The sequence below is a fragment of the Schistocerca americana genome, chromosome 7, assembly GCF_021461395.2.
Source record: "Schistocerca americana isolate TAMUIC-IGC-003095 chromosome 7, iqSchAmer2.1, whole genome shotgun sequence".
NCBI lineage: Eukaryota > Metazoa > Arthropoda > Insecta > Orthoptera > Acrididae > Schistocerca > Schistocerca americana.
The window spans coordinates 489,528,308-489,544,118 of NC_060125.1; the positions used below are offsets into that span (position 1 = coordinate 489,528,308).

Here is a 15,811-nt window from a genome sequence, read left to right on the forward strand (position 1 = left end):
TTTATATATAACTTACTGCACAGTAATGGTACCTAGTGTAATTTATTAGTGGCTGTTGTATTATCCTCTTTTCCTGCAATGCAAATCTATGGCATTAAATAGTCCCAGGTGAGACAGAAGTCTGCAATCAATGCTATGTGACATAAAATGAACTGTACTCTTTCTAGATGAAACTCCCCAGTTAACTCTGCATAACCTCATTACTAGCCACTTCCATTTTGAAGTGAAACTGAAAATATTTCTCACTGGTGGCCTTACACTATCAGTACTACTGCCATTTGTGTTTCCACTACTTTTGCACAACATTCAAACAGTAGTTCAGCACAGTACTCACTCACTTTCACAACCAATGGGTTTGTTCTATGTCCAGTCCTTTCTTTGTTATTGCACTCTGGCAGCTGTCTGAGTTGAGATGTGCTGTTTAATGACTACAGCCAACATAAGTGTGAATTTGATTTATAGTGAAATGTTGAAAAGAAAAATTAGTTTTATGCAGCCAGGGCAGGTGGATTTTCTTTACACTGAGGTATCAAGGTACTGGCCATTGCAAAAAAATTTTGGTTCATCATAAATTATTACTTGTAGAATGTGTGTGAAGCCAATAGTATCCAATTGAAAGCTAAGATGTCAAACATATAGAGCCTGTCAGAATGTGTAAATATTTAGGCTAAATTACAAAATAAATAAAATAAAAAATAAAAATTGCAATCAAACACAGTAAATAATATAATTACTGGGAAAGGCACATGGAATACCAGTTTGTTGGGAGGCTTCTAAAGAAGTAGGATGCATTTGCAAAAGAGAGCATAGGCAAGACATAAGTGTGACCAGTTTTAGAATACTGTTCCAGCATTTTGAGTTCTTATCAAGTAGGTATGACAGTGAAAAAATTCGGAAATGCACTGCTAGTATCATATTAGGTAAGTATAGTTCAGGTAAGTATACTCAGGGAACTTAAATGATGATCTTTGGAGAAAAGGTGAAGTTTCAGTAAACCTGTGTGCTGTGCCAATATAGAAGACCCACATTCATTGGAGACTGCCCAAAACTTACACCAATGTCCTCATGTATCGCATGTAGAAATGATGAAAGTAAGACAACAGAGATCAGAGTGTATTCTGAGGAGAGATGATATTCCCTTATTCCATTCACAAATGGCAGAAGGAAAAAAATCACTACTGTAGTTGTACAGTACAAATTATTTTGACATTTATATCTAGGTTTGAGAAAACTAAACTGAGGAAAAATTTCCTCAATAAAAGATCAACACTGTTGTAGTACTGGAACTGTAGAAATTTCGATGTCAAAAGTTGTGACTTGCTGCTTTTGCTATTCTTATGAAGTAACATGCATCAACTACACTACCAACTTGTGCACATGCTGTGTTCCAAAGACACAGCTGGAAATATTGGTTTTGCTAGATCACCTTTCCTGACAAGGAAACTAAAGTGCACAGGGTTAGATCAGTAAGAGATGTGGGACTACTGCTGCCATTACAAAACTGAATAGACAAAATACATAGGAAATCCATTTTACTGTGGTCACCTCAACAGAAAATGCAAGCACAATTGATTTGGTGATAAAACTGTTATACAGAATGGTTACCATACAGCTCAATTGGAACATGGCAGCCATTTTTTGTGTCTTAGTTGCAACTTCAAAACTTAAAAAAGTGCCAGATTGTAAACAAAGAATTAGTTCCTCAGAGAAGCCTTAGTTTTCCCAGACTTAATGTTTCCTAACTGTATTTACTCTAACTGTCTTTCAACATAACCAACTATACAAACTCTTTATTGCAACTTTATCATATTGCTTTTAATTGCAGCATGTTGGTTGTGACTGGGGCATTGACTCAAATGCAAAAGAAGATCACTGTGGTGTTTGCCTTGGTGATGGAAGTCAATGTAAGACTTTTCATGGCATGTACAGACGGGCGGATGTCACTGGTGAGTAATGACTTGGTAAGAACAGTGCCAACAAGTTTATGTAACAGAATAGTAATGACAGTGTTATGAAAAGGATAGATTGCTACTCACCATAATGCAGAGATGTTGAGTCTCAGATAGGCACAACTTACACACATGCATGACAACTATCTCTGGCTGCAAAGGCCAGACTCTGGCTTCGGCAGCTAGATACAGTAGTTTGTGTGTGTGTGTGTGTGTGTGTGTGTGTGTTTTGTCTGATTGACAGTCTTTTTGTTGTGCCTATCCAAGACTCAACATCTGCACTATATGGTGAGTAGCAATCTATCCTTGCCAATTACAACAGTCTTTTATGTGTGTGTTCTGCCGCTGCTTGATGAGTATATTTTTTTATCTATCCAGTTAAATAAATCTATCCTTTTCATAGTATTGTCATTATTCCATTCTGAATTTTCCATTGTTAAAATAATAATGAGATTTATTTTGAGACTGATGACCTCAGCAGTTAAGTCCCGTAGTGCTCAGAGCCATTTATTTTGAATAGAACTGCAAAAATATATTTCTTGCCAAATAATGTAATATGATGTTAACAGATTTGTAGAGAACTGTAATTATATCTGATAAGCACCAAACCTTTTAATAAGTTTTATTTCAAAGAGATGTAAGATTTGGCTGAGAAAGAAGATCTGATAGGCCACTAAGTAATTTCCAGCAATTATAGCAGATTAAAATACATTATGTAGCCAAAATCCTGTTACTTCACCAAATGCAGTTTGGATAATACCACACTATGCATCTGAAAGTGCATATGCACAAGCAAGCAAAAGATATTTTTGTTTCATATCAGTGGAGTGAACTGAGTGAGTCTGAATGGGCACAATTTTAAAGATCCACAAATTCAGGCTATTTGTCATCAGAAGAGTAGCATAGAAATTAGATGTATCTAAGAACATTCCTGGCAGTGATATTATGCAGTAAAACACCAAGGAGACTGACTAATAGTGCTCTGGTGGCTCTTGACCTGCATGTGTCGATCTCAGACTCTGAGATTCAGCAGCATTCAGATATTGGTCTGGATTTTTGCAAGCATAGCTCTGCTGAAGTTTGGCAGTGATCATGTGTTTCTACAAACTTGATAGTTTCTAGCAGACTGTCTGATTAAAATTCCTTTTTAGTTGACACGTCATGCCTTCTAGCTTAGTTACTTCAATTAGAGCTCTCAGTGTCACATGCAAACAGTTTCTGTTTACTTATTTATCTTATGCAACATTTAAGTTTTGTGAGATAGATTATTGTTGTTGGAATGTAAATGAAATAAAGATCAATTATGATACAGCAGGGTTGTCAGAAGTACAGTAAAAAACTAAAGGCCATATAGACTCTCGAGTCACATTAATGTGATCACTTGTCAAAAGTCTGAAGATCCACCTTTCCAGCACAGACCGCTGCAAGATGTGCAGGAAGAGGGTCAATGATGTTCTGGAAGGTACCAGCAGGGATGTGGAGCCATGCCAACTGCAGTGCTGTGTCCAGCTGCACTAGGTTACTTGGTTGAGGATTCATGATGTGAACAGCCTGATCAAGGTGGTCCGACAGATTCTCGATTTTGTTTAAATCCAGAGAGTTTAGTGACCAGGGCACTATAGTAAAGTCAGCTCGATGCTCTTTGAACTATGCACATACACTGTGAGCTGTCTGACCTGTTGCATTGCCCTGCTGGTAGATGCCATCCTGCCAGGCAAAAGCTGCATTTAGGGATGGACATGATCCCCAAGAATGGATATGTATACTTGTATTGATCCATACTGACTTCCAGAATGATGCAATCACCCAGGTAATGCCACAAAAACATTTCCCAGACCATGGCACTCCCTCCTCCAGCCTGCAGGGTGCCAGCCACATGTCCAATGGAGCATAAAATGGGAGTCATCCGGAAAGGCCACTGTCACCACTCAATGGATATCCAGCTGTGGTGCTGACATGCAAATTCAAGTCTTTGTTGCTGATGAACATCAGTCATCATGGGTTCATGAACCATGCTGAGGAGGCTCAAACCCAGCAATGTTCACCGAATGGACACTGAGGAGGCACATTTGATAGCCCCTTGGTTCATCTGGGTGGTCTGCTGCTCAGCCGTTGCACATAAGTTCGCCAATATACATCTCCACAGCTATAATTAACCCTTCTCATCTGTGGACCATGATGCATCACACTTCCCTTTCAATGCCGGTTTTGGATAGCACCAATTTGCCGTGCACGTTGTACTTGTACTTGAACCACGGCGGCACACGAACAGTTAACAAACTGACATGTTTCAGAAATGCTTCCACCCTTGGCCCAAAAGCAAGTGATCATGACCTTTTGGACGTCAGATAAATCTCTCTTTTTCAGCATTACAACAACAACTGCACTGTTTTCCGCATCTCCCTGACACTGCTAGTGCTGCAATTTGCCATCTGTGAGTAGTTATTGCACATTGACGTTGAACATTGCAGGTGGTCACATTAATGTGACTGGCCCATGTAGAATTAAAATCACAACATATGTTTTATTACAGAGAACCAGAGCAAGAAGGAAATTCAGAGATAGGCTTAACTGTAAACAACAGAATTAAAAATGTTACTCGTACTAAAGGAATCTGAGAAAGTATGGCAAGATTTGTTTTGAAAAGAAAGAAAATATATTCCATGCAAAGTATTCAAGTCTGAGCACCAACAATCTCATGCTCTGGTGAAGAGTCAGAAGACCTCTATGCAGCAGATTCCACTATAGGATGGTAATGCAAAATTTTATGGCAAAATGAAGACAAAAACTAAAAAAAGATACTCTTCAACAGGAAACTTCTCATGCCATGCCATAAGTGACAGAGGTTATGTTAGTAGAATTTGCAAGGACAGAGTGGCTGTCCTTAACACATTGTTCAACAAGAAAAATGAGTTAACAAGGAGCAAATGGGAATCAAAATGAAAATGATTATATTTTATCGAAGAATAAAGTAAATACATTCAAGTTTTATGTGTCTTGATCATAAATTTGAATTCTAATTAAAAGGGGAAGTCATCAACAAATAATAAACAGCAGAGCATTAGGACAGTTAGTGCAGGGGACGAGGCACCTGTAGTTGGTTATCACAAAGGTAAATTGTATAGGGTATACAGCTGATAATCTCCAGTGCTTTGCCCTTTCGGTAACCAACTACAGGTTTGTCATCCCCTGCACTATTCACCCCAATGCTGTGCTACTTACTACTTGTTGATGACTTCCCCTCTTCATGGAATTGGAGTATGGGACAATGAACATTGGGGGCTTCTTTGTGTCCTTATCTGTGTGACACTACCAACAGTCTAAAGATGCTGCTTGAATGCAATGAAACTCATTGTTAATTATTCATCACTAACAGATGTGTGCAGTTCGATTTACCATGAATTTCAGTGGCTGTGACTGGTCATATTATAAAATTGTAAATGAATATAAATTTTTTCTCTCTTGACAGCAGATTATACTTTTGATACAAGTTTTGATTGTTAAAGCCATCTTCTTCAGATCATATAAAAGGAAACCATGAAACATATCCAAAGCAGTGCTTACACATGCTGTGTCACTCTTATTTCCAGATGAAGTGAATAAAGCCATCCAAAGTATGATGAAAGATTATTCCACTATTCTTTTTGATAGGTCAGAGTAGGAGGAGACGTTGAGGTGATGCTATCTCTGATCTTCAAAATGAAAATTTACTATGACATAATTATTTAATATAAGAATGGGTTGGGTTGTTTGGGGCAAGAGACCAAACAGTGAGGTCTTCGATCTCATCGGATTAGGGAAAGATGGGGACGGAAGTCGGCCTTGCCCTTTCAAAGCAACCATCCCGGCATTTGCCTGAACCAATTTAGGGAAATCACGGAAAACCTAAATCAAGATGGCCGGAAACGGGATTGAACCATTGTCCTCCCGAATGCAAGTCCAATGGCCTAACCACTGCGCCACCTTGCTCGGTATATTTAATGTAAGACTCTACATCTTCATTGAAGGTCAGAATCTTGAGTAATGCTTATTTTAGAACGTAATCCATTCCTTCATTTAAACTTACCATTTTTACTATCTGTCTCTTTTGATCGTAGATTCTGCGTAAAAAGAATTCGTTAAATAGCTACCAGTACTTAAAGTGCACTTGTGAGAAAATATGAAAATACATTTTTCAAGACAAGTTAAAGTCATAGTATTATTTCTGTCAAAAATGATTTTCAGTGCTGAGATTGAATTCATCTACTGTTTTTCAGCATAAACACTGATCAGCCAGAAGTCTAAGGCAAGTTGAAACTTTGGGATGGTTGTTGAGGTGTGTTGGGTAGCAAACTGCTGTGAAATATGTGGTTGTGGTTGTGGTTGTCACATGAAATCAACTTCTTGTTACAATTAACAGTTCCAATCTTTTGTCAGCAATTAATGCTGTCATTGTTCCTTTTTACTTTCACTTTAAATTAGACTTTGAGTAATTATTAATTATTTCTTACCTCCTTAGGATACAAGGAGGTGGTAATAATTCCTGCTGGTTCCAGAAACATTCGTGCTGTAGAGGAAGGGCCATCAAGAAATTTTGTAGCTGTTGCCAGTGCTACAACATATAAATATTACCTAAATGGAAATAAGTAAGTTCTCAGAGATTCATTTCATTATGATCTTTCTGTCCACTATGGAACACCTTTATCCTATTAATTCTAATATATATTTGTTTCAGTCAGATTGAGAGATCAGGATCTTTTTCAATCCATGGCACTGTTGGTTTTTACGAGCGCCACAATGAAAGAGAAAATATCACTATACCAGGCCCAATACCTGATGACATAAAGATATATGTAAGTATACAACATTCAGAAAGACTTAGAGTCCTACTTTATACAAGTTTTTCAGTTTGATTCATTTAATTTTTAATAGCTTAAATCATGTTCATTAAGACAGATACCTGGCCGTCTGTTCACACTTTCGTGCATCCATCAGTGTTGCCCACAGATGGTTTCTTTCACTTTTGAGAGAATGCAGAACCTCGCAGGAATCATATAAGGACTGCTGGATGAATGTGGATGAGTCTATAATCAATAATCTTCATATAATGCTTGTGGTTTGGTTTTCTTACAAGCAGCATTGTTGTGGGTATAGGAACTCACACCACCTTCACACACTTCTGAATTATCATCACTTGTTTAGGAAGGTACACCCTACACACCATGATGATGATGATGTTTGGTTTTTTGGGGCACTCAACTGCATGGTTATCAGTGCCCGTACAATTTCCCAACCTTTGCTCAGTCCAATATTGCCACTTTCATGAATGATGACGAATGATGAGGACAACACAAACACCCAGTCATCTCGAGGCAGGTGAAAATCCCTGACCCCACCGGGAATCAAACCCGGGACCCCTTGCTCAGCAAGCGAGAAGGTGACCACAAGACCACGAGCTGCAGACCCTCCTACACACCAGTCCATGATTCCATATCTTCTTGAAGTGTGATATAGTGACATCTTGCAGTGAAAAAATTGTGCAGCATTCTTTTACTCTGACGTCTTGCACTATTTTATCTCATTTGCAGCTATGTATTATGCCTCCATTGAAGAAGAGCTACACTCTACTTTTCCACATAACTGGATCTCTGTGAAACTTATGTAAAATGCCACTTATTGATCACCTTATGCCTATTCTGACCATCCGCACCTTCTAGTTGCCCAAAGTTAATTTATTAATTTTTGAAGTAAGTTAATAGTTTGGCTGCCTGGTCATATTTTCCCAGCACTTGCTACACTGAGATAGTGACACACTGCAGCGAGTGACAGCAATGGTCGAATTTAAATAACCAGTTTTATTAATAATAATACTTATCTTTTTTGGTGTTCTTATTTGTTTTGTGTTGATGGCTTGATATCCATTTCCTTTGTATAATTTAACTTTTTATGATCATCTAGAGGTTGATTGAGTTACTACTTCAAGAATTATGTGAAAACTAGTGGGCTTTCTGCTGAATAACACATATATTTTCAATCATCTCACATTACAATACACATCAATAAAACACACATAACTCACTCTCCATCCTCACACTTCAAACTCATACTACCAACTGCACTAAAACAACTTCTAACAACATGCAGCAAAGAAATTACTATCATATATTGATCTATTGATGCAAAATAATCTTTGGAACATATACGTCATAAATAAAATTCCATTTTTATTTTTTTATTTTTTATTTTTTTTATTTTATTTTTTTAAAGTCCTTAATCGTCATAGTAATATTACATTAAGTATTTATAAAAGTTGGTATTTAAACAATTTTGCTTAGCTACGTAGAAGTGGCTTTATGGCTTTTATGTTTTCAGTATGGTATCACTCATGTCATATGATCCAAGATTGCTTAGTACATTTATCTCATCGTAACCAGTTTTATTCAACTGCCCCCCCAAAAATTTTGAAAGTTTAAAATCTGAGAAAAGTTTTTGTACAAATTAATAAAACTGGTTATGCCAACAAATTTTGGAGTGTAACAAATCAATATTCATCGATTCTTCAGTACATGACTTACAGCATTTTAACTACCGGTACCTTAGTATTATTACTTCATTCAAATGAGGTCAGGAGCAAAATTTCACTTTACAAAGTTCTTTTCTCACAAATTTTCAAAACAATTTCAAAGTCTGACCTTTTACCTGTTTTGTAACTCTCAAATTAGTACCAAATATCAGTTGTATATGGGATAAGCAAAAGGATGGCACACAGAACAGTGATTTTATCATATTAGCACAACAGTAGAACTTGTATTTCATGAAAATATCTGTATACCAACATTTATAAATCTGTTTTTAATAGGAGAAAGGTGATTGATTGGTAATGCCCTATGACCAAAGTAAACATCTTAGTCCATATACGGTTATTTGAGGTGTTTTAAAGAATGTATAGCAAAATACTTTTGATCACAGGACAAAATTAGTGTACCTATTTAGGAATTTATTCCTTTTTCTCATAACACCAATGAAATGTTTTTGTAACAACATTTTCGAATGTCTTACCTCCAAACTTACCCTCAGCATATAAAAATACGCTATGACAAAAATTATTTCTTGCCCTACTTTGGAGGAATTTTTTATGCCCAAAATGACAAATGTTGGAAGGTTAGTACTGTCAGATAAGATCATCCACAGAAGCTGTGGTGTCATAAATGGGATAAATCCTGAATAGAGAGCGTAGTGGGATAGGAAAGAGTTAGAATAGAATGCACCAGAAATTAAGAATGGATACACACTGCTAAGGAAGGCACCACTAGCCACATTATGTGCCTACCAAAGTTAGTGGACCCTCTACCTATTCTGTGTGCAAAAGTATCAATTTTATCAATCATTTTGTCCTTTAGTCTCTGATTGCTACATATATTTTGCATTTTTGCCACCTAATAGATTATACAATAACATATGAAAAATCACTGTTCAAGTCTTCTGTATTGTGTTACAGGATGAGATATACAAAATAATATTAAACTTCAGAAAAAATATCTACCATAGTAAATACAAGTAAATTATATACAGCACAAGACATTGCAGTTATTTTGTGAGAAACAGTGTGGTGCTATCCAAACGCCCTCCCCAAAACTAGTACACAAGAAATGTTAAAGTTGTATTGGATACAAATAATTCCAGACAGCAAAAGGAAAAGTTATACTGAGAACAGAATAAATGCTCATGAATTGATTGAGTCTTGTACTTAAAGCTCCACCTTTTCAAATAGTTAGTTATTTGAAACATTCCTCTAAACATTGACAAATAACACTATAAAAACTAATTACTTCTCATGAAAGAACATAATACTCATAAAATACAATCATGACTTCTTTACCATCTGTAGAAAAGTAACACAGCACAAACAAAAATAATAAGTTACCACATTTAAATTGTTTGCACAAAAAACGTATGCTGTAACCACTTTGTTCTTTACGTACGGTTGAAAAAATTTTGTTTCTACAACTTTTTTGTAACAGTTACATATAACTTTTTTTCTTTTCTTTCTCTTTTTGCTGCATCTATGTTGCTTTCCAGAGTGAAAATTGTTACCATTTACTGTATTATGTTCCTTCTGATGATAATTGTTACCATTGTGATTGCTGTGTTCCCTCCTGTTGTGATTCTTACTGTGCCAATTTTGATTACTACCTCTTTCAAAATGCGTGTGTCTATTACACTTGTATTTCACAGTTTTTTACAACTCTGACCAAAGTTTACTTAAAAATCCTTTCTCAAAGTCTGCATAGGTTGTGTCATCGTTAGTATACTGATTTGCCCAGCTTAATGCTTCACCTTCCAGAAACTTCTGAGCAGACTTGATTTTTATAACAGCAGTCATATTAGGCACAAATTATCTTTGCAGAAAATCTACAGGGTGTAACCTACCTTCACATGAAAAGTATTTCACTGGAATGTTGAAAAACATTCTTAACAAGCTTTCTATTAACTACCTCATTAGACATTTGTTAAACTTTGTTATACAAAACAGAGGAACTATTTTCTAGGCTGCTGGTTTTGATGTTGCTTAATTTTACATTTTCTATAAATTTGCTGTATACTGTTTTCACCTGATCAACAGAACTGCTTTCAACAAGTGCCAGTTTGGTGTCAACATTAGTTTTCAATTTTGAAATTTGATTATTTGCATTTTTGTCCACAATAATTATTTCCTCGTGCACTTTTTCAAAAGCAGTTTTGTTTTTCTCCTGGTATTCAGTGATCTCAGCTTGGTTTTCCAACTTCAGTGTTAAATTTAAGTTCAGTTTCTTTCATTTTAGACAACACAGACTCAGCTTGGCTTTTCGACTTCTGACTTCAGTGTTAAATTTAAGTTCAGTTTCTTTCATTTTAGACTACACAGACTCTACTCAAACATTTAATCTATAAATTTTTTGATTGATATTATAGATTTGAGGTGTATTTTTACTGAAGCAATCAAATAATGTTTCTATTGACTGACTGAGTTTTGTGCACTGGTCCTTACTTTGTTGTTTATGATTTTCAAGTTGCTCATTTATTTTTGCAAACTGATCCTTATTATCATTATACATTTTTATTACCAATGACAGCACAGTACTTATGTCATTATTATCATCTTGTTTTAATTCATCAGTTTGTTTTTCCTGTCTTACAGGTTTGTCATTATTGTTTTCTTCTTCTTGTTTCACAGTGCTACTTCAGTCTCCCATGTCTCTTTGACCCCTACTGTTCCAGATTCTTCAGTGGCTTTCATTGTTAGTAATTATATAACAAAACACTTCACCAAAAAGAAAAAACAAACAATAAAGAAAATATTTCGAGTACTTAGCTTTGTTGTGGGATGTCAATGTTGTTAATTGTTCACCTCACTTTTTATTTTTCACCTTCTTTTTATGAACTCCTTTCTGCTGCAATTATAGTTCTTTTTTTTATTTTTCACCTTCTTCTTTTTATGAACTCCTTTCTGCTGCAATTATAGTTCTTTTGTAGCTGTGGTTCATATACGGGCAATCGTACACATAAAGTTTTCACAATATATTTTAATTTGCACAAGAAAAATAGCCCAACACAGGATTCACACTTCACTTTCAGAAAAAGTCAGACGATGCCACCATATTCTGGCCGTCCCCACCCCCTTCTTGCCCAAAGCAGATTTATTAATTTTTGAAGTAAGTTAGTAATTTCAGTGGCTAGTCTCGTTTTCACAGCACTTGCCACACTGAGATACTGATGCACTGCAGTGACTGACAGCAACAGTCGAATTTAAATAACCAATTTTATTAATAATAATACTCATCTTTTTTGTTATTATTCATTGTGTGTTGATGGCTCAATATCCATTTCCTTTCTACAATTTAACTTTTTATGATTGCCTAGATGATGATTGAGTTACTACTTCAAGAATTATGCGAAAACTGGTGAACTTTCTGTAGAATTACGCATATATTTTCAGTCATCTCACTTCAGAATACAGATCAATAAAACACACTTATCTCACTCTCCATTCTCACACCCCAAACTTGTACAACCAACTGCACTGAAAACAAACATTTTCTTCTAACAGTGTGCAGCAAAGAAATTACTATCATGTATCAATCTATTTAGGCAAAATAATCTTGGAACATACATTTTATAAATAAAATACAAATAATTGTTGACTTTTTTGAAAAGTCATAATTATTGTTGTAATTACATTAGGTCTTTATAAAAGTTGGTATTTAAACATTTTTGCATAGCTATGTAGTAGTGGATTTTTGGCTTTTATGTTTGCAGTCTGGTATTGTTCATTTCATATGATTCAAGACTGGTTATTACATTTATCTCATCATTACCAGTTTTATTAGGCTGTGTGCTTACCATGATAAGCATCACTGTAAGCTTCATATTAGTCTTCATTCTTGTCAAATTTAATTCTATATAGTATCCACCCTGGCTCAATTGGTAAATGTAAAGGTTTTGCACCCATCATATTGTATTTCTCTAAAATTCTCTTCATGTGTGGAGACTGATTTATTTGGATACAATTGTCAGAGTTATTGGTTCTTAAGCCTAGAAACCAGTCAACTACAGTGATCTGGAATCGTTTATCCAACTGTTCAATAAATTTACTTCTTGCATCAGTAGAGCCCATGGTGGATCCGTTCTTAACACAAAACGCATCATCAGGTTTTCACTACAGGACATACATGCTGCTGAACAGCTCTCTCATAAATTACAAATACTAAGGAATTTAACATGACACTCATATCAGGGTTTTGAGGCCTGCTGTAGATTGTACAGACTCTCCAGCAATTTATGTACACTTTCTGAGCCATCATCAAAGCCCTCTGGTTGATAAATACGAGGGCCGTTCAGAAAGTAACCTCCGGTTGATTTAAGAAAATACACCAAGTTAAATAAAAATATTTTAATATATACATCTTACAACTACATCTTTGCACTATTTTTCTACATAGTCTCCATAGCGATTGAGGCACTTACCGTATCTCTTCACAAGCTTTGAAATTCCTTCTGCATAAAAATCACCCGCTTGTGCCTGGAGCCAGCCTGTGACCGCATCTTTGAGCTCTTCGTCGTCATCAAACCGCTGTGACCCGAGCCATTTCTTCAAATGCATGAAGAGGTGATAATCACTTGGTGCCAGGTCTGGGCTGTAAGGTGGATGGTTGATAACGTCCCACTTGAAGGACTCAAGAAGGGCCGTTGTTCTGCGAGCTGAGTGAGGACGGGCGTTATCGTGCAAAAAAACGATACCGGAAGTCAGCATACCACGGCGTTTGTTCTGTATAGCCCGTCGTAACTTTTTTATTGTTTCACAGTACACGTCTTGATTAATGGTCGTACCACGTTCCATGAATTCAACCAACAACACCCCTTTGGCATCCCAAAACACCGTTGCCATCAGTTTTCTGGCAGAAAAATCTTGCGAGGCTTTTCTTGGTTTGGTAGGCGAATTTGAATGTGCCCACATCTTTGATTGTTCTTTTGTCTCAGGGTTCACGTACTTAATCCAGGTTTCGTCACCGGTCACGATTCTGTTTAACAATGGTTCTCCTTCGTCCTCATAACGTGACAGAAAGTCTAATGCAGAGGCCATTCTTTGAGTTTTGTGGTGGTCGGTAAGAATTTTGGGCACCCATCGTGCACAGAACTTACGGTAACCCAATCTTGCTGTCACTATCTCGTACAAGAGAGTCTTAGAAATCTGTGGAAAACCAGTAGACAACTCCGACATTGAGAAACGTCGATTTTCACGAACTTTTGCATCAACTTTCTGAACGAGTTCGTCAGTCACCAATGATGGTCTACCACTCCTCTCTTCATCATGAACGTTTTCTCGTCCACTTTTAAATAAACGTACCCATTCACGGACAACAACTCCTTCACTCATAACTCTTGGTCCGTACACGGCACAAAGCTCACGATGAATAGCTGCTGCAGAATATCCTTTGGCTGTAAAAAACCTTATGACAGCACGCACTTCACATTTGGCGGGGTTTTCTATTGCAGCACACATTTCAAACTGCCACAAAAACTAAACTAGCGCAGGTACGACGTTCACTCGACCACGGCTTGATGCCGACTGACCTGTTGAGTGCGTGAACGCACAGATGGCGTCGCTACTCCCCCCACAACCCGCACTGTGACCAATCGGAGGTTACTTTCTGAACCGCCCTTGTATAAATTCCCGCCTTCAAAATACTGACCTTAAATCAAATAGCTTTTTACACCAATCATGTTGATTTGCAATACTCAGCAGGGCTCTCATAATCTTAGATTTTGCTACAGAGCTAAATGTCTCATCATAATCTATTCTAAAAACTGAATATATCCTTTTGCCACCAGTGAAACCTTATATCAAACACTTAATTATTTGAATATAATTTTGTAGAAAACACTCATCGATTTTCAATCATCTAATTTGTTAGGTCTGTAAACTAGTTCCCATGTTTTATTTTTATTCAGAGAATTCACTTCTTCCTTTGTTGCATTTTTCCATTCTTCAGAATTTATTGACTGCACTGCTTCTTTGTAATTCCTTGGTGTCTCACAAAGAAGCATAATTCTGATCTGATAGACTGAATCTTCACAGTAACATAATGGTCTCTTCAAATTTCATGATTTATGTGAATTGTGCTGTCTGCATTTCTTGCTTCCATGTTGCTCTCAACTTGTCCCTCAGTGCCATACAAACGGTTACTAACCATTTCATCACTCATAAATCCATCTTGGTTCATACAGTCCCTTGACTATACTCTTCAAAATCAAACAATGGAAAATTCAGGATGGATAATAACAGTATTGTGAGAAGGATACATTGCTACTTGCCACATAGAGGAGATGTTGAGTCATAGACAGGCACAGTAAAAAAATTACTATATATTTCAACTTTCAGCCAAAAGGCCTTCCTCTCAAGTAGAAAAAACACACATTCACACTAGCACAATTTACACACACATGATCACTGTCTCTGACCACAGAGGGAAGGCTTTTTGGCAGAAAGGTCACATGTACAGCAACCTTTTTGTTGTGCCTGACTGTGACTCAACATCTCCCCTGAATGAGTAATAATCTGCTCTTGTCAAAGTCAACATTTTCGCATTCAGTTTCAGTAACAAATTTAATCTACATCTGATGTATCAACAACCAACCCTTTTAGTCCTGTGAGTATGTGATAATTGTATGAAGTTGAATTTTACGTCTCTGCAAGTGCACGCAAGCGGGCGTGTCTGGGCACACACACACACGCACGTGCGCACACACACACACACACACCTTTTTCCAGGAAAATAAACATGAAATCCACACTAATGATAACCAACCACACATCCTTTTGAAGATTTAGCATCAAACTCTTCCATTTTTTCATGAGAATCAAGGCACAGCATTCCACTCCAAATATCACAAAATTATCAAAACAATGTTCCTTCTTCAAAAATATCTCAATTGGAGTTTTACGTTTAATTTTTGTAGAGTCATTTCAATTCAGAATGTATGTTGCAGCTACAATTACTTCGCCTCTTAATGCTTTTGATAGGTATTGAGCAGAGCATATCCAAGGATGTGCCATCTCCCATAGGAGTCTATTTTCACTTTCACCAACCACATTCTGCTGAGGAGTATATAGTGCAGCAACTGAGTGTTTCAGTCCATCTGAGTCAGGAAACTTGTATACATCTTCATTATGGAACTCCTTGCCACTCACCATGTGTAATTTTTTGACAGTAATTTCTCCTTTAGTCTTTATTGTTTTAATAAAAAGTGGTAACTTCTCTGTTGTTTTCATCTTTGTGTTGCAAAAGTTATGTTACCCCAAAAACTGTAAAAATAGTATTTAAAAACAGCAAAGTATTGATGAC

The 15,811-nt window shown here is 36.6% G+C and overlaps 1 protein-coding gene across 1 annotated transcript in view; it reads left to right on the top strand.

Moving 5' to 3' along the window:
* Positions 1-15,811, top strand: part of LOC124623036 (A disintegrin and metalloproteinase with thrombospondin motifs 7-like) — a 280,175-nt gene that overhangs the window by 201,709 nt on the left and 62,655 nt on the right. Inside the window, exons 11-13 of the mRNA XM_047148829.1 lie at positions 1,826-1,946; positions 6,448-6,574; positions 6,664-6,781. Of these exons, the coding sequence (XP_047004785.1) occupies positions 1,826-1,946; positions 6,448-6,574; positions 6,664-6,781 (366 nt within the window). The remainder of the gene's footprint in view (positions 1-1,825; positions 1,947-6,447; positions 6,575-6,663; positions 6,782-15,811) is intronic.